Raw genomic sequence first — 19,657 nt, 5'->3', positions numbered from 1 at the left:
TATTCATGTGTACCAACACTGTCCACATATCACTGGAGACATGAAAACATTCAAAATCATAGCCCTTTAACTTCTCCAGAGCTGCTGCAGCATTTCCTCTCCTTTTCTGCTGTCTACCACCACAGACCTTCTCAGAAGTTTCTAAAACTCTGTCCAAGTCAAAAGCAGATTTTACTCTGAAACCAGTTCTCTGTACTTTCTGTATTCCAACTTGGGAACTCAGTCATGCTCAAGTTAAATTCCCATTCATCGCAGGAAAACTTGGCCCCTTGATTATGGAGGCTTTAAAGGCTGGAGAAAAGCTTTGGGAACTGTAGATTCTTGCTAGGTCTGATATGTCCAGCAGGAAGCCTACAGGAGAAACCTAGAGCAGAGCTGGAACTTGGATTTGGGATCAAACATAAGAGGAATGGTTCACCCAAACTGTGACCTATATGTGTATATATATATGTAACCTATCGTTGTTCCTGTAGAAGAAAGAAACTATGATCGTAGATGGACTCTTCAGTCTAGCAGAGAAAGGCATAATGAAGCTATGCTGCTAGAAGCTGAAGGCAGGCATAATTGGTTTATACAGTGAGAGTAATTAATCAGTGGAACTCGAGGAGGTTAAGATATTCTCTATTGCTCGTAATCAGGGTGGAATATCCTCCTGTACTTCAGCCACAAGTGAGGAGCTTGAGGTAGAACTCATTGTGTTATGTCTTTAGTCTGCCCTATGCTGGAAACCCTGAACATGGTTTCTACTGAACATGGAATCCGTGAATAACTGCTCTTAATTTTAGCCTTTTTTTCTTCACTAGTGGTCATTTTGAAAGCAAAATGAGAGTGAAATCCTACAGCTCAATTTGACATCACAGATGAGAATTTAGTTTGTTAAAATGTCTACCATTTTTTTTGTTTATTTGTAAATTCAACCAATTGCAGTATTGTTAAAAAATGAGATCTTGCTTTTCTCCAATAAAATACTTTCTAGACTTCTGAGCCCATGTTACACATAATGGAATAAGCAGGTATAAGCCAGATGACAAAACACCCTCTACAACATTCCCTCTCTCACATTCATGAAGCACTATTTGCAGGCAATGCAATCTAAAAACACCCTAATGGTTTAGGTGCTGTTGCATTACATTCCTTATGATCGGAAGAAACTATAATCAAAAATTCTGCTTTTTCTTCTATTGTAATAATAAATAATAAAAACTAGCAATTCCATTTAAAATAGCTTTAAGTGGCACTACAGATCAGACCAGTGAAGAATTGTTTGCTTTACAGATTATGAACTCATGAAGGATTTCTTGATTATCCCTTTTCTTGGTAATATCATATAATTAACTTAGCAACATTCTGAGTTTTAATAAAGATTTTTATTACTGTATTATACAAACAAGTTTCATTTTTCCAGGTCCGCATGTAGGAGAAGTGTTAGCAAAAATAAATATTCTAATCACTTTTGTCAAAACAAATTACTAACAATGTCTTTACTATTCTGCATGTGAGAGCTACTTGTAACATTCATTAATCTAGCAGTTTATGATTTTGATTTCCAGATGGAATGATTAGCATTTCTAAGCTTTCTATATTCAAACTGCAAAAATAAGCCTTTTTCAGGGGTCACTGGAGGCAAATAATTTAAGTCTAACACTTTGCCCAGTTAAACATGGTGGTTCCTAAGTAATTAATTTAACACATTTTTTCTGATGATTTTGTTTTGAATATGATTTTAAAAAAATTAATTATCATATGAAACAGTGGAGTCAGCTGTAATTATCTCAAATAGCTACAAAGGTCACTTCTACAATTTTAATATTTTCTCTTGTTTTCCTACATTTCTTTCTGATCAAGAATGCCACACCTCACCATACTGCAAAACCAAAGTAATAGAATCTGTGATTAGGAAAAAAATTATTTTTTCTTGATTTTGTGTGTGAATGGAGCACCAATGTATTGTGACTGATCACAAACAGATTTAATTTTGACCAGTTTCAAGCGCAGAGAGCAGTGGATGAAACTAACTGTATTTAAATTGCGAGTATTTATTAAAAAGGTCTAGTGGCTGTCTCCTGGCATACCTGGTAGAAACTTATCTTAGCTTTGCTCTTTTTACCTAATTCTTATACATATTTTCCTACAAATCATCTGCCAGAGGGAATGGTGACACCTCTGTGAAGTATCTTGCTCTGCAAAACTCTGGTGGCTTCCCTTTCTCCTACAAATAATATCAAGTTGTTCCTTTGGTTGGAAAAACTGAGATCTTTTATCCACCTATATGCAAAACCATTTGATTACTTTTTATGATTTCAGAGGCTGAAAATTCCCAGCCTTATTTTGCCTAAAGAACTGGATGGTGATGCTGGTGACCACATGACTATTGCCATGTCAGTTGTCTGAGAAAAGAAATTCCTTCCTCACTCCAAATGATTCCCTTGAGGAGGGAGTTAAAACTCCCTTGAGATTCCAGCCAGTGTTTGTTTTGCCATGAGAGATTTGTTTCTCTGGCATTTGCAGCAGTTTGCTGTAGCTTAAACTGAATTTTAGGGCTTCAAACTAAGTGACATGTTATTACATCTAATCTGACACAAACACTTAACTGCTGCATTCTGACTAGTGCTTCAAATGCTGTTGAACAAGAATGTTTAAATCCAGAAACTTTGGTATTTTGGTGGCCTGAACAGCCCTTTTTGATCTTGGTTGTGGCCTGAGGATTGACAACAAGCCAGTCTAGGCAAAATGCTGAATGATGTTGCTGGGGCAGTGGGAGTAGAAACCTCTCCCCTTTTGGGAGTCAGCAATAAATTTAGTTGCAAAGTTGCAGCAAGTGGTCAATTTCACAACTGGAATGCTACAGCAATACGCTTTTGAAAGGGATGTAGAATTTTATATTCCCTCTACAAAAGAGTTAGCTGTTCAAGGTGGTAAAAACTATGAAAGTTACGCATTCCATTGAATGTCCTGTGGTTTCCAAAGGAAGGATGTTGACTTGGTGGCTCAAGACACAGACTGAGAAGAAGAGGCTGCTGCTGCTGCAGGTTTAATATAAAATTTTAAGTATCTCTGCCTTTCTTTTCCCACATTTTAAAGTGCATTTAACTCCATTTCTACAGAAATCCAAGAGTTCAACAAGTTCATGTCAGAAAAGTGCTTATAGTCTTTGCTAGGTGGTTGAAAGTAGCTGACAGTACCTGCAAGCTTTTGAATGTAGACCAAGAAATGCTCCCAAGTGCATAATGCGGAGAAGTAATGCAAAAAGATAAGGAGTTGAAAAGTTAAGAACGTGATTATTATCACTTATGGATTAATAAATATTCACTGTTTACAGTGGACTTACAGGCAGTTTTATCAGCATTAAATTTCTGCAGCAAAGAAGAAAATCTGATCCCAGATCCTCACAATTTCTAAATTCTGCATAAATGACATAGACATATACTCTGCCAGAACAGTAAAATGAATCTGGGAAGGAAGAACTTCATTTTTCTGTCTTTAGAAAGGCATGGCAGCAATCAGTGTTTTGTTCACATGGGCAAAATTCTGGCATAACTTTATTGATTTAAGTGGATCTGTGCATTATAAACACAGAAGGCTCAGAATCCATCCCAGCATGCTGTAGGCTGAAGGCTTACGTTTGCAAAATTATTCCACAGGCACAGATAACTGATCAGCTCATATTTTGCTTTGCACAAATTTTATTACTTATTTTTTATGTGCTTTCTCTTCCTCTTTATTGACTTTAATTAAGTTTTCCTTAGGGTTTGAATGCCTGGCAAACTTTGACTACCTAAACAAGTAATCCTGTTTACTCATCACATCATCCCAGCTCCAATTTTGGGCTGAAGTGCATATTTTCTTAAATTCTGTTGGAAGTATTGCTGTTCAGCATTATAATGAGATACTAAGAACTGTTCTTGCAAAAATGAGGCAACAGTTTTGTGTGGCCACTTTGAAGAACTAAACTGAAGATTTTATAGCTATGAAAGGAGTATCCTTTCAGGGGAAACTTTGTAAATGGCATAAGAACCAATGCCGTCTCTCCTTATGCTTTGCTGGAAAATTTTTAAGTTTTTAAAACATGGACTGGGTCACTCATATTGTAAGTTGCATAAAATGTGTAGTTCTACATCCAAGCAGTGAAACAGCCAATGCAGTTAGTGTTTTAAATTTAATTTATGTCATTTGAATGCTTTATGATGTAGGCATAATTTTGGAATTTTTTCGCTAAGTGATATTGATGGTGAAAATTTAGAAGTCCTAGTAAGGCACTTAGTTAGTTGCTCTATATTTTTAGTTTAATGAGGGAAACTTTAGTAACTTTTTTTTTAATTCTTGCAAGTTTAAGATTTTTTTACATTGTGAAACCCTAAAAACCCAGGGAAAAGACAAATGAAATTAATAGAAAAACAGTTAAAGTTATTAACTTTTCAGAGAGAACTCTAGTGGGGATGGATAGAACCTTTGAAGAACTATCTCTGAAATCTTACATTCTGTAAAATTAGCATTCTAAATTAAAAATGATGAAGAGCACACCCTTCTGGCACAACAGATGAGCTTTATAGGCAAGACATTTGTTTATGTTTATCTGTGTTAACAATTATTCTGAAAAATCCTAAGAAAGAGAATGAATGTTTTCCTGAGGAAAAATGTTTATAACTGAATTTTAAAATAAAAGCAAAATTTATTCATTGTTAAGACCAAAGGGAAAATACTTTTTTTAGTGCATGGGTATATATCTGATTTGGTTGTTTGATTCTTACACAAGGAAATTCATTAAGTTAGGAGACAGGGAAGTAAAAATAAATATTTAATAAATGCATTTTCCCTTTGGAAATTAATTTTGTGGAATTGAAATGAGTATGAGAATTAAATACAGATGTTGATATCTCTGTATGTACAGTTATAGCTAATTGAGAATAAAGTTCTCAAAATTAGCTTTCTGTTAAACAAGGAGTAATTTTGTGATATAATGGCAGTTACTTTGAGTTCTTGGCTATTATTTGTGTAAGGAAAAGAAGTTTACTTTTTAATGCTTTATTTAGAAACCCTTATGTTAATAACATTAGAGTTGTGGAGTTCTGCAGTTAAGTTCTAGAAAATGTGTTAATCTTTCCGGTGTAAATTTCTTTTATATTCTTTTGTGGTTCTAAACATCTAGGTGCATTCTTCTAAAAGTTTTGCTCAGGTATCAATAACTGATGTAAATTCACAATGTATGAATGAACTACAGTTGTTCAGAAATCACTTGGTAATTGTGAGGAGTGGTGCAGAACGGGGTGATGGATGTGAGTATGAAAACTGACAGTGACTTAAGCACCTCTTCAAGTGAATGGACTTAACTTTTGGGAGTTATTTCCCCACTAGAGGAAGACTCATGAGAATTACTCATAATGGCATAATCAAACATATATTTAAATGTTTGAAAAATTAGAAATATAATGATGCAAGCCTAGAATGTTATGGCAGCAATGGAGCCTGAGTCTATCTGAGCAGGATGACTTTGGCCAGAAGCTTCAATTAGGCTGGATGTATCTTTGCTAGAGAATAAGTTAATTTTCACCATGGCTTTCTGTGTTGCATTTTTCCCTTTTGGGGTTACTCCTGACAATTACCAAACCAGGATTTTCATTCTACCTTGTTTTACTCTTCCAAACTGTTAGTTCCAAACACAGAACTTCAGGAAGCTGCTGCCCTGAATACTCTGGATACCTGTACATGTGCATAAAACCTTACAGAGGAGGGAAGGGCTATGAATTGGAGGTGCAATCATTTGACAGATCCAGGCAAGTAAGTAACTAAGTTTCTAGGCAATTTCACTTTCTGTAGGTTGGTTTTTTGTTTTATTTGGAAGTTACAGAGATAGGACCAACTACATTGTAATAGTACTCAGAATGTGGGAGCTCTCAGATTAGAATGAGTTTTTTACAATAGAACTTTCTGAACTTGGGTGATAACAACAAATGACTAGAAAATCTTAGTTCTTGGGAACTGCATTCTCTCAGAGATACAGTGGAACATGGATGTTTTTTCAAAGTTTTGTAGACAAAATATTCCCCAGCATAATCCCCATATGGTATCAAATAATTGCCTTGTATTTGATGGAGCTTCTATTGATTTATTCTTCTCTTAAAAAATGGATCACTTGGTAAATGTTTTCTTGAGCTTGAATCTAGTTGATCTGCTTTAATATAAGTTGTTAAATTTGTGTGTGGAAATTACACATATCAGATTAAAAGAAATTGAATAAAAAAATTTTCTTCTTCCAAATCAGATAAATATAAAATCCTATTGAAACGACACCATTCTGGGATTGTCATGGTCAGATGTGTAGAAAGAAGCAAGATTAAAACAGCAGCTTGTTTAGTGCTAGCCTGTGTCATTTATGGGGCTTTCATGAGATCTCCTGTCAGCTCACGTTAAGCAGAACTCATTGTTTCCACTGGAAACATTGACAACTAGAAGTGTTTGGTTGCAGTGGGCCTTGTTACTTATGTCTTGTTACCTTGTGATAATACTGTAATAGGTCATTACCGTTCTTGTTATAGAGAAACGGATTTAGTTAGGTGATGCATAGTGGCTGTTTCAGTTCAAAATGCTTGCACCTTGAAGCTGCAATGCCTCGTCACATCATTAGAGTACAGTTGTAGGATGAGGGAGAGCATATTTGCAGGAAACAATCAGACTGAAATGGCATATGTGTGTCTGTGAGTCAGTCTTTAATATGTTAATGGCAACATGAAAAATGGGCAGTTGCTGCTCCATTGATGGTGATGAGAGGAACCCTGTCCAGCATGGACCTTTCTATTTTTATGGAGAGCATGAATTTTCTGTTCCTGCAGTATCTGCAAAACCATGGAAGAGGCTGAGATGACAGAAATAACTTGAGTTTTGTTTATTTCCACCTCATTATTTAACAGTGCTTAAACACGTGCTTAATCTCTCTAGTTTTAAAATCATAGTTTAAAGAAATCTCTCATAAAAGTGTCTGAGTGAAACTACACACCATAAAATCTCTTTAGAAAAGAGATTTTTAATGGAAACACTGCTGCAAGATTTATTGCACTGGTTCTGAAATTACACTGTTATAATAAGGGTTAAGGCTCAATTGTTCACTCTCCAGCAGCAATAACTTTCTCATTGGAATCCGAAAATAAACCCCTATGAATAAAATGACACCGAAGACTTAAGTTGTTTTCTTGAGACAGCTAGCCTTTTTGTACAGAAGCTATTCTGAGGTCTGGTACTGTAGTTCTGCTGAAAAATTACACTGGCTTGCCAAATATCTTAATGACTTTTCTCTCAGCAGTTGGTAATGGTGAAATGTTATTCTAGTAACCATAATGTCTCTCATAAAACAATTGCATACAATATGTACTGTACTTCTATTTTAGTGAGCACTTCCATCGGGCTTGTACTGCCAGTAGCCATTTAACATTTCACAGCAAACTGCTCACCAGTCCTTCAAGTGTAATATTGCAGAAACAGTGAAGAAATGCGTGATTAAAAGCATTCACTGAGAGTGGACCATTTAGTTCTACCCTATCTTGCAAGATAAACCAGCCTTCACATTTGTAGGTGCTCATCATATAAATGACAGTTCTATGTGGTCATTTAATTTTATGATCTCAATTCTCGCATATATTGCTAACATAAATATAGCGTTCTCCTGCAGGGAGGTCTGCTGGGTATTATAAAATCAGTAAGACCTCAATGGGTTCAAATGGACATCTTTTATAATTATTGCTATAAAATTTCTTGACAATGCATTTTGTTGTCCAATGAGTAAAGAAAATGATTTTCTGAAAGAATGGGTTTTGACAAAGACAGCAACAGAGCTTAGGGATTTGTTCCTGTGCTCAAGCATATTTAAATTACCTCCGTTACTCTTACCTTTTGGACAGAAGCCAATATCCTGGAATAACTTTTTACAATGATGCTCCAGTCAGTGTGTGGCTATATTTTGTGTTTTCTGGTGTGAAGAGACAATGTAGGATATCTAGAGGGAAAAGATTAATTTGCTATTTAATGCAATTAAATTCTATTTGCCAAGCAATTCTTTTTACAAGCTCTTGAAGAGATTGGGGAATCTGAGAGAGGATAGGGGCAGTAAATGTATTCCCAGAAGTGGTTTTAAGGGAAGAAACAGACGTGTCCATGCTGGATTTCAAGACAGTCCTATTAGATGTAAATCATCATCATCTGTTACATCTTTCTTATAATTCTCTAAAATTCTTCTCTTTCACCTATGTCTGGAAAGGAATTTTTTATATCTTTTGAGCACATTTGCATAATAAAATGGCATTAAGTTTCCCTTGGAAGGCTGAATAACAAAGTTTCTGTGCTTGAATTGCCTTTGGAACATGGGCTTTGCCTGCATAGGGCCTGGGTTGGGCAGCAGCAGTGCCCGGGGGACCACCAGTGGACTGTGGAGAACACGGTCTGTGTGCTGCCAGCCAGGGGCTGGAGGTAGGAGACTCAGTACTGGTGTCTCCATGGACATGGAAACACTCAGAAATGAGTCAGCTGCTTAGTGCCTCAACACACTAAATACTGATTCAGTTTCATAGAAAACATCTGTTGTTTTGGACTATGAGTGAATTTTGCAACCATCAAAATAGAGTGGTATCAATACCTGTATGGACAGACTGTATCAGTATGCTGTTACTGAGTTTACATTACAAAATGTACATCATATGCTATAGAAGGAGAGAGTCAGTGCTTTCATGGGTTGGTGTCACTTCACGGATTTGATTGAAATTAGAGTGATTGAAGTTAGCTTATGATTTAGTTCCTCTTGTCCACCTTGGAATGAGCTGGTCTACATCATGTGAGGGCTCTCTGACACTTTGTTTTACAACAAATGTATCTCTCACGAATCAACAGCACTTACTTAAAGGTATGTTTGCATTCTTACATTATTTGATTGCCCAGTGTCAGCAATGGTGGCATTTTGATCTCTAAACAACCTTGCAGGTGCTGCAGTATCACATACATAGTAACAACAGAAATTTAACACTAAATGTGTGTTGGAGCAGGCAGTGCAAGAGCAATATGCATTTACCCCTGAAGTCAATTGACTGGATACTACATAATTATAGTAATGAAGTTGTAGGTTCACAGTTGATAAATAACTGCACAGTAACCTTTGATAAGTTTAGGTAGCAAATAAGTAAACTTGTTGTCACTACTGTGTTAGTTGGGAAAAGGTGAAGGCAAAGGCAAAATAAATAGTATCTTTATTAATGTATATGGGGGGTTTAAGTGTTGGAAGCTCATTTTTTTAAATATTTTTTTCCTGTGCAGTTCTAAAGCCATTATATTAATTGTTTTTCTTACCTGGAATGAGAGCCAAGTGTCTTCAAATACATTTACCTTTGAAGTAATTAAAATAAAGTGTCTACTGACCATAGCAAATAAGCAAACATGCTTTGCATGAAAATAAGCAATGATAAGGAAAAAAAATGTTATGCAAGAAAACAGTAAGGGAGAAGAAAAAAAGATTGTAGCTGTAGTTTCTTTACTGGAGCCTAAGCAAACCGAATTGATTATTCTGAGGCATCTCACACATAAATATGTGTTAGCTGCTATAGCTTGGAGATATCTGTTAAGAAGATCATCAGACTTTTGTGTGAAAAGTTAAAGCCAGCTTCTTGCACCTGTGTTCCAGGAAGAAGTAATTTACAGGAATTCCAAGCACTTTGAGAAGGTTCTCATTACATGAAAAGGCTTTCATGCTTCTTACAAGTATTACAGTTTAGGCATATGAAGAAGTAAGCTTGGGTGAGTGGCCAGACTCCTAAATAGATACAAAATAGAAAGGATTAGATAAGGAATGGGGACCTAAGACCTAGAACTAAGTGAAAAAATAGTGTAAGTAGTGTAAATAGTTTGACTGAGATCTAAGCTAGCTTTTGTATTTCAAATGGGAAAAGCTCTTCTGCCCTTTAAAAGGGTAGACCACAGGTAAAAGCTTTCCAAACATTTAATGCTGAGATTAGAACACCTAGATTCAGTTTTCAAATTACATACATTGCTTTTATTGTAAGGCAGCAGCTCAGCCTGTGCTGCTTGGGTGAGTTTGCTGTACACTACAGCCAGGAAGGCAGTCCTCAAGCCCAGTTAGCTCAGAACACCTCAGCCATGCAGGCAGCAGCTTCCAGCAGTGAGCTTCTGCTTCGCTCTTTCAGACTGTGTTCCCCTACCTCTGGTGCTGTGCCCAAGGGCACTGAGTGTCCTCCTGCTCCCCAGTGTGAGAATCCCTGGTTTTCACTGAGAAAGATGTTTGGCCACTCTAAATATAGCTTGCTCAACCGCTTGTGTTCAGTTATAATTTTCATGAATACTCATACAGGTTTCCAAAATCCATCCTTTAGAAAATGTTGTGAACAAAATTGTGTATGCTGTCTATAGAACTCACTAATATATTAAGCAATTTTTTGAGTTTTCTCAATTCACAGACTGTTTCTCCAGCGTTTGTCTGCACCCAAAATTCATGTAAGTGTAAAACTGACTGAAGCAGCAGCCAAAATAGTAGACCAGTTTTCAGACCACATGGTACTTCTACTTAATGCTTTCTGCTTTTTTTCTTTTTAAGATGTTTATAACACTGCCTGTATGAACAAGCTTAATTTAAATGATGTGAAAACATGCAACAGATTTTTCCCTGTACAGAGGAAATGTGCATCAGATGCCATAACAGTTTCCATAACAAGTCATTTACACTTTTCTGACAGTGCTGACACTGCTTGGTACAAAAATGAGGTTTGCTCCTTTGCTCTGAAGATAGAGGTCCAGGGTCCAGGGAAACAAAATATATTCTCCATGGATTTTTGAATAAATTTTATTAATAATTTTATTTTTCATTTCAGAGAAAGTAATTCTGCAATTATTGCTTCTATGATTTTCAGCTCTGGCCACTTGATTTCAGATGCTGGGTCCCAAACCTGGGTGCCTTGGTTACCAACCTTTTAGTATTCTAGAGAGTTTTTGATATTCAGTGAAAATTCAGAAAATATTGCTGGTCTGCCTTCCCTGTGTCAAACTTCAGGTAATATATATTAAATTCTTCTGATTGTTTGCTTAATCCTGCTTTGGTGTGATTTCACTGTACAGAATCTCTGATAACAGTACTGGCTGCTCTCAGATCTTTGACTTGTCAGCACTCAACACTTCTCCCTCCCTGCAATTTATTCCAGTTGCTGCAGTGCATATGTATGGCAGCTCCCGTGGTCAGCAGCGTGGAAAGAAAATCAGATCGGACAGTCCGTGGGGTAGTACAGCATCAGTCTTTAGTGGTGTGTTGTTCCTGAATCTGTTAAAGTGCAGACAGTAACAGGGTTTTGGAAAGCCTAATGATTCTTTAGATTTAGAAAATGTGCATGGGGGACTTTGCTGAAACTCTCTGAAGTCAGCAGACAGACTCAAGTGGATTTTGAAGGGCTCAGATTGGTCCCACAGGGCATTCTGGTGATTTTCTGCAAACACACCACTTTTCAAATGACTTGCCTTTTGGGTCTCTGGGGACATAAGATATTCCCAAAATACTGATACATCCCAGCAGAAGAAAATTAACCATTTCTATTTTGCATTTCTGTGAATTTTTTTGAATCTTAATGTGTTTTTGTAAAGAATTCTACAATAAATAAGAGGCTGGATTCTTCTAAAATGTAGCAAAAAAAAAGTATCAAGTGCACAAAGTAATCTGTAATACGACATTTTTCATTTATATATGAGGAAAGTGAACTGCCTGCACATTGAGTTTTTCTTGGAGTTTAAATTAAACCCACAGAACCAAAAGCCAAAAGAAAAGAGGTCCAATCAGGTTCCACAGGACTTCTGGGTATGTTTTCACTCAGTTCAATGTCTTATTTGTATAATGGATCTTAAGCCTGCCTAAGCTTATGAAATACTCGGGACTCAAGTCTCAGACTTCTGCAGTACAACTTGGAGTAATTGTACTGAAGTCAATGGCCCATATCTTGGCACCAGTTCTTAAATAGAACTTGTAGTGAATTTCAATAAAGACTTTTGCTTAAAAGTCAACAGCACAGCATGGTTCAGGGAAATTACAAGGCTGCAAGCAAAAATGTTAGTTTATTTTTCCTTTCCTTTTCAGAATACCTTGTGTTTGGTTCTATAAAATAAGATTATTGCCTTGCACTGATCTGAATCACTATGGCATCAGAATTTGATCTTGGAGCTCTCAGTAACATGACTAAGCTTCACTGACAGTAAAATTAAATAACTTTTAATTAACACAGATTGAGAGTGTGTGAGAGATATATCCCTGTGTTTCTTTCAAAAATAATCTTTTTTGACAGAATGGAGCTAAGCCACATTGGTGTCAGTGCAGTCCTTACATTCATTATAAATTTCAAGCTCCTTTTCTCTTGTCCCAACAGAAGAAGAAATTACTTTATGGTACAGAACTTGCCAGCTCCTAACTGAACTCCATTCCTCAGTGCTGCTACCTATGTGCACAAGTAGAAAATAGGAATGTTTTTTGAGGAGGAGGTCAGCATTTCAAAGGAGATGGTCAGTACCTGAGCTCTGAGATAGCACTGGGAGAAGACTTTGTCTAATGTGCTGGGGAAATGAAATAGTTGCAAAGAAGCAAGTGAAACTAATGACTGGCTTATCTTGCAAGGACTAAAGAAAACTCTGAAGAAAAAAGTTCTCTTTCTTCTTTGCCTGATTTTCAAGCTATTTATGAAATGAGTGCCGGAAGCTTGCTACACACCCAAAGATCTGAGTCACCATTTCTGATGGGTAATGGAGGCAGAACTGGATGATGTGATCTAGTCATGTGCTGCTGTTTGTACACATGTGAGTTTGAAATTTGGGCATTTCTATCAATTTTTATATCTCTCAGCTGCATGCCCTTCTTGTGACTGGCAGCACCTAGGACAGAAAGGCAGCTGCTCTTAGAGCTCAGGTTTCTCCATCATCTTGTGATAGGGACCAAAATGTCATTTCCTTAGTGTGGCTGAGATAAAATGAAGAGAGCAGAGCTGCTTTACGTTGCTATGAAAATGGTCCAATGGCAACCAGTGCTGGAAAAAGGTGTTCTGTGCATGCAAGAAAGCTGAATGATGAGGTGGGGAGCAGTGTGTGGTAAGGAGCAGGTGGTCAATAGTCAATTCGAAGTACATAAAAATAATATCAGTTTGTAATGTGTAGGAAACACTGTTTTCTCGTTCCTTTTAGGCTTTAAACCTAATTCTGGTTTTGCTAATTTAATAGACCATATTCTTAGGGGACTCTGTAAGCAGTTTCCTGTGCTCATACTATGAAGAAGAGATGTAATCTAGCTGCAAATGCTCACTGAGGAGTCCTAGTGTGGTAAGAGAACTCTCTGCTGGCTATTGTCAAGCCAAATGTGGGTCTACACTTCTGGTACTTTCTTATAGCTCTGCAGAGACCACATAACAGGGATGTGAGAGGAAAGAAGGTCCCTGCCTACCACACTGCACTTATCATCTGTCAAAATGGGGCCAACTGAGGATGGTATATTCCAGAAGCAATGAGCACGGGCATGTGAGAGTAAATTACGTGGTAATTTCAGTGTCCCAGCTGCCCTAGTGCAGCTGCCAGTGATGTACTTTTGTGTTGTGGTAGAAGTGAGGTAGCCTGAAGCTGTGAGCTGCCTTAGATAAACCATGTGGGAAGCTGGTGTCTTAGCTTTTTCCCACAAGGTATTTTAGGAAGCTCATACCTTAACAGCTCCAAACTGTGCCAGGAATCCCACAGAACTGGAGGTTTTCCTCACAGCTCTTCCCACTTTCTATTGCAAAGAGGATGGGGACTAGGGAGTTTTTTTGCTGCTTTTATGCCTGTCCCAGAATACTGTTTGGAGATGAAGGAAGCAACAGTGTGAAAAGTATTCCCACTCTCCTATTTTGATGTTTGTTTGTTTCTCTCTTTCTCAGTAGGGCAGTTATTTGATAACACAACTGTCCTGAATCCACCTAATGGAACAGCTTAAAGGTGAGTTACTTTAGCTACTAAGCATAGGAGGAATGCACATTATACAATGACAAATATCTATATCATCAGCAGGTACTGTAAAGCTATTGGTGACACAAGGCAAGATCTTTGCATCTCTGTTTCAGTCAGATGTATTTTAGATTGTCGAGACACTTAATTTCTGAGAGAATTTTCTGTAGGTGTAGATGAATACTCCGTAAACAAATCTGTTACACACATTCTCAGGGCTCCAGTAAGCACTTTAAACAGAACAATGTACAGGAAAGCGCACTTCACAGAAAATAAGGTAAAGATACAAAATGGTCCAGGATAAATATGGGTAAGTAGGCTCTGTGTATCCAATAGGTTTTAAAGCTACTCTAAATCATGTTTTCATATGTCACAAAGATAATTTTCCATAGCTGTCACATAAGAGATGAAAAGAATTTCTGTCTAAAAAAAATATTTAAAAAATATACTGGTGAAAATGTTTTTTATTTTTATTATTGCTTCATTTTCCCTGAAGTCTGGAGTGCAAGTATGAATTTACATTTGCAGAGATGGTTCACTGCCCATGCTTATAGCGGAGCAGGAACTCTCTGTTAAATCGAGTCCAGAAGCTGAGCATTTCTGTTAGTCCTGAAAGTAGTGCTTGTTAAATTAAGTACTGCCCCTTAGGAATGTGGCTGATAAAATGAAACTTCGTTGGAGGCCACCAGCTTGGCTTGCAGGTGTAGAAGCACCTGCTTTTCAAAAGACGTAATTTCAAAACACCCTGTGAAACCCCTTTACAGTCGCCAGAAAATGGATGATGGGTTGTTCTCCACATAAGTTGCCCTAATTCAGTGAAGCATCTCTGTTCCCATGTGGAGGCACTCTTACTCCTCCAAACTGTAATCTCATTTTGTCCTGAATATTGTTTATGTTCCCTCTGCACAGGTTTGAGTCAGTAATAGGAACAGAGAGAGAGAGCCATCTTGTGGAAAATCACTTTACTATCGTGCAGATTTGGGTGCCAGACACTTCAGAAGCTAATTCAGGAGACCTTATTTTTGCAATGAGAGACCTCAATTACAAGTGAGTGTCCTATAATATTTATACAGATGTGTCAGTTTCCGCACAAAGTAAGTTAAGCGAGCAGGGAATGATACTATTCCAACATTTGCCTGCTGGCACTTGATATGTGTGAACAGCATGTTTTTCGCCCCATCTTGAACTACATAATCAGCAGTTTCTTCTCTTCTTTCCATATTGCTTCTGTGCGCAATTTAGATATTAAATATATATCTTGATTTGCTTTGTAACAGACTGCAAATGAAGCTTCACTGCCTCATCTTGTAAATGTGCAGTGAAAGTAGAGTTGAAAATAATATTTTTCCCTTCATGCTTACTGCTTTCAGTTGAATAATTGCACAATTCTTACAGACTACAGAAAACATTAAAAAGCTGTTCTCATCTACAGGTTCCAGCCTGAGATGTGCAAAATGCTTGTAATGAAGCTGCAAACCATGTGAAAGCAGTGACAAGATCCTTTGTGTAGCAGAGAGGGGCTCCCGCTTCAAGCAGAAGAAAGAGAGCAGAGGGCATCTTTCTGATAAGAGCTGATGATGTGGGTCTAGGAAGGTCTGAGCTCTTGATAAAGTGAAAATGAAAGTGATGCCTGATGTTCCAGCTTCCCCTCCTGAGTTAAGGGGATGAGCTACACTTTTCAACCCCTGTATGAGGTAAGGGTCAACGATTAGCACAAGACTATCTGGTACCTTAAATGCTGTAGTCAACAGGTGCTCTGAGGGTATCAAATTTCCAGTTAATCAAAGGTGTTGATCCTTTTAAACATACTTGATTTCTTTATCAATGGGAAACTTAGCATTGATTTAAATTCTTTAAAGATGTAATTGTTCTTCCCCTGCCTTAATTTGCAAAGGATTTGTGAGATATGAAGTAGGGGAGAACAAATTTTATCCAGTCTAATGTGTTTTTTTCATAGATCAATAATAAATTCATGTATAGGGATTTTATTCTTTTTGCATCCAGAATCACAGCATACCTTTATTTTGTTGAAGAAATGAGCACAGTGTTTGGGATTTTCATCTGTTTTGGTTTTCCCCATCAGCAGTCCTTGTTCTATTTCAGTATTTTAATACTTGATTCAAACTCAATGATATATGGAGGATATATCTCTACATTGTGTCACACTCAAGGTTTAGGAAACTAGAATGAATTGAGGGAAATGATGATGATGATGATGATTAATATTATTAATATATGTTTGTAGAGTGTGGGATCTGAAATAACTCTGTAGTTGTTGCATAAAGCTGGCAGATCTGTAACCTCATGATAATGTTGACTTAAAAATTAAATCAGCCATTAGTAGACCACTACTTTTCTAGCTCAAAACACAGATTAGTTTAGGAATGCCATAGAATAATGGTATATTCTGAGAAGAAGAGACCCACTAGGATTATCAAAGAAGAACTCCTGGCCCTGCACAGCACCATCCCCAGGAACCACAGCAGTGCCTGAGAGCATTGTCCAAACACTTCTTGAGCTCTGCCAGGCTGCTGCTGTGACCACTGCCCTGGGGAGCTGTTCCAGTGCCCAGCCACCCTCTGGGGGAAGAACCTTTTCCTGATACCCAACCTAAACCTCCCCTGACACAACCTGAGGCCACTCCCTCGGCTCCTGTCCCTGTCACCACAGAGCAGAGCTCAGTGCCTGCCCCTCCTCTCCCCCTCAGAGGAAGCTGTAACTGCACTGAGCTCTCCCCTCAGTCTCCTCCAGGCTGAACAGACCAAGAGCCCTCAGCCACTCCTCACACGGCTCTCCCTCAAGGTCCTTCACCATTCACAGCCTCCTTTGGACCCTTTCTAAGAGTTCAGTGTCTTTCTTACATTGTGGTGCCCAAAATGCCCCCAGCACTCAAGGTGAGGCTGCTCCAGCTCGGAGCAGAGCGGGACAATCCCCTGCCTTGCCCAGCTGGTGATGCTGGGCCTGAGGCACCCAAGGCCCTCCTGGTTGCCAGGACACTTCTGATTCTCATTCAACTTTCCAATAATCAGGACCTCCAGGTCCTTTTCTATGGCTGCTCTTCAGCCTCTCATTCCCCAATGTCTGTACTTCCATGGCCGCCCCATCTGAGGCACACAATCTGGCATATGTCTTTGTTAAGCTTCGTACAACTGGTGATTGTCCAGACGTCTAAATTGTCAAGGTTTTCCTGCAGGGCCTCTCTGCTTTTAAAGAAGTCAGCAGCTCCTCCCAATTTAATATCATTGGCAAATTTATTTAGTATCCCTTTGAGTCCTGTGTCCAAGTCATTTATGGTGACTGATGAGTCAGCTCTGAGCAGACCTGCTCCATCAATACCACTGGTTCAGCATTCCCTTCAGCTCGACGGGCTACTGCTCTGTAGCAGTTGCTCAGCAATGCTAAAAGTCCCTGTCTTTTAGCCATGTCTCCTCTCCCAGACAATGACTGCTGCAACTGAAATACCCCAACTCTCCCAGTTGTTTTCCCATGTAGACTGTCTCAAAATAGTTGAAAACAAAGGGTAATGCTACATTGCACTCTGGCTTTTTATGATCTTTCATTAGAAGCTCAGATTGTGTGTGTGTGTGTTAAACTGTAAATGTCATTACCTATTTCTCATGAATATTTCAGATTCCAAAATTTACAGGCTATTGTTCTCATAAGCTAAACGTTGTTTCTGGATAGATGAGTAATGAATGATACAGGAAGCCTCAGCAAGACGAAATAAATCTATTCTGAGTGTGAAGTACTGTGTAGCCTGCTTTTGCCTTATTTTTTTTTTTTACTGGAATAGTCTGAGGTGAAAAATGATGCAACATTTGATTTGTTTGGTTATTTGCCTGTGTGATATACAGATGCCATAATATTTCTTTAGCTTTTGTCAGGTGTCAAGGTACCTGAACAGCTGGTAAATGTTAATGTCTTAAAGATAACTGGTTTACTGTGGCATATATTTTCAGTTGACACACTAGTAGGTGATCCAAGCAGAACTATAGCAAAGATGGGGGAAAGAGCAATCTTTATTGTTCACCTGCACGTGAACAATAGAGCAATTCAGAGCAAATAGGGTCCTACTCCATCCCTTTTGCCATCTTAAAAGGGGCTGCAGGTCTGTGATGCTGTGTTGAGCCAGTGGCTATGGCTAAGGGAGGCTGGAAGGAGCACTCAGGAGGGTGCTCACTGCCTGGAGGCTGAGGGTGGGGGACAGGTGCTGGGTGGGCCAGGGGAAAGGAACTGGATGGATCCCGCTCTGCTCTGAATAAAGTCCAACAAATTGGCAGTGGCAAGTTTTGTCACCCAGAGAAGGCACTCAGGTGCTGTTCAGTGGTATCATGCAGTTCACAAATATAAAACTTCTTTCAGTGAATATAGAGGAAGTAAGAATGAGTCATGATGAGTGCTCTGCATTATTCTGATGTGTATTGTGGGTTTCTTCAAACTTGTACATTGCTGTCTGAGTGAATGCAGCTTTATGCCACTTTAAAATGGTCTTTAAAGCTGGAAAAGGGAAAAGGAAAGTGCTGGTGCAGGTAAGATAACATCAGATGCACAGCTTTAAATTGTCACAGTAACAGTCTAGGATGGCTTGCTTTTTCAGGGCTCGCTTGATGGCCAGGGAGAATTTCTATTCTTCTGTCCTGAAGAGAGAGAGAGGGGTTTTAGAGAGATGTGTCAGGAAGGGGAAGTGTGATGCAGACCCTGGGAAGAATCAGGGCACCAAGAAATTCAGGGGAAGGGCTTGCTGTCCCAAGCTGGACAGGTGGCCAGGTTGTCTCAAGCACGGGAGAAGGAGGATATATGTATGTAGAAGGATGTATATATAGAACTCACCTTGGGCTTTCTACGAAATTGATGCTTTCCATCACTGGGTGAAAGAATAGAAAATTCTTTTGTGAATTGCTTTAAACGTCTGCTGTCATGGTGCAGTGCAGGATAAATCCTGTTAAAAGACCATCTGAGCTTGTTTGGGTAGGGAAACACTAACTGGCTGGTGGGCAGGGATGGACAGTCTCTAGGTATTGACATGGGAGGGGGTGAGTTGTTAGATTTTATTCCAGGAGAGGTAAAATCCCAGGCCATTACTGCTGCCACATTGTAAACATCAGATCCTGAGAAAGGGCTGTGGAGCAGAGCCACCTGGCCAAGTGATGGCCAAGATATTACAAGTGATGGCACAGGCATGAGCTGTACCAGGAGAACAAGTAATGAAAGGCTGAGTTTTCAATGCTGTGGAATACACTGTTGGAGGAAGTGGCTTTCAGTAACACAAAATATATTATAATCCAATATTTTGTTTTCTGTAGCATTTCAGTTGTATATTAAAAACAGTAAATTACTCTGATAGAGTGTGATGTTCGAGGGTCTAAGTATTCTGTTTGAATCTCTGTTTCTAACTGATACTTGGGGATGACATCCAACAGAGTGGGTATTGTTTTATTATAAGATTATCTGACTTATTTATATCCTGAAAAAATACTGATGAGTAATCTGCATTTTGCTTCCATCCCAGTGTATCTGTGCTTCGATTTTATGACTGGTGTGGCATTTGGTAATTAAAATCCTTCCCTTTTCTGTAATATTTGCAGTAATGGTGGTGACTTTATCTACTGACAGCATTAGTATCAGCTGATACTTTTTTATTCACCTGTCAAATTGGCTCATTGTAACCAGAAAT

General features: G+C 38.4%; 1 protein-coding gene across 7 annotated transcripts in view; it reads left to right on the top strand.

Annotated features, from left to right (window-relative positions):
• LOC111933216 (uncharacterized) overlaps window positions 1-19,657 on the top strand; it is a 211,215-nt gene that overhangs the window by 112,418 nt on the left and 79,140 nt on the right. For 4 of the 7 annotated variants that reach the window (XM_086843551.1, XM_086843548.1, XM_086843552.1 and 1 more), the window contains 3 exons: window positions 13,917-13,974; window positions 14,893-15,030; window positions 15,416-15,677. In XM_086843551.1, the coding sequence (XP_086699677.1) occupies window positions 13,917-13,972 (56 nt within the window). In that variant the 3' untranslated portion in view covers window positions 13,973-13,974; window positions 14,893-15,030; window positions 15,416-15,677. Of the gene's footprint in view, window positions 1-5,648; window positions 9,428-13,916; window positions 13,975-14,892; window positions 15,031-15,415; window positions 15,678-19,657 lie in introns of those variants that run through there. The other 3 variants (XM_086843547.1, XM_086843545.1, XM_086843550.1) reach the window with 2 other exon arrangements.

The sequence above is a fragment of the Cyanistes caeruleus genome, chromosome 10 (assembly GCF_971803275.1).
Source record: "Cyanistes caeruleus chromosome 10, bCyaCae1.hap1.1, whole genome shotgun sequence".
NCBI lineage: Eukaryota > Metazoa > Chordata > Aves > Passeriformes > Paridae > Cyanistes > Cyanistes caeruleus.
This window is presented reverse-complemented; position numbering and strand designations above follow the sequence as displayed.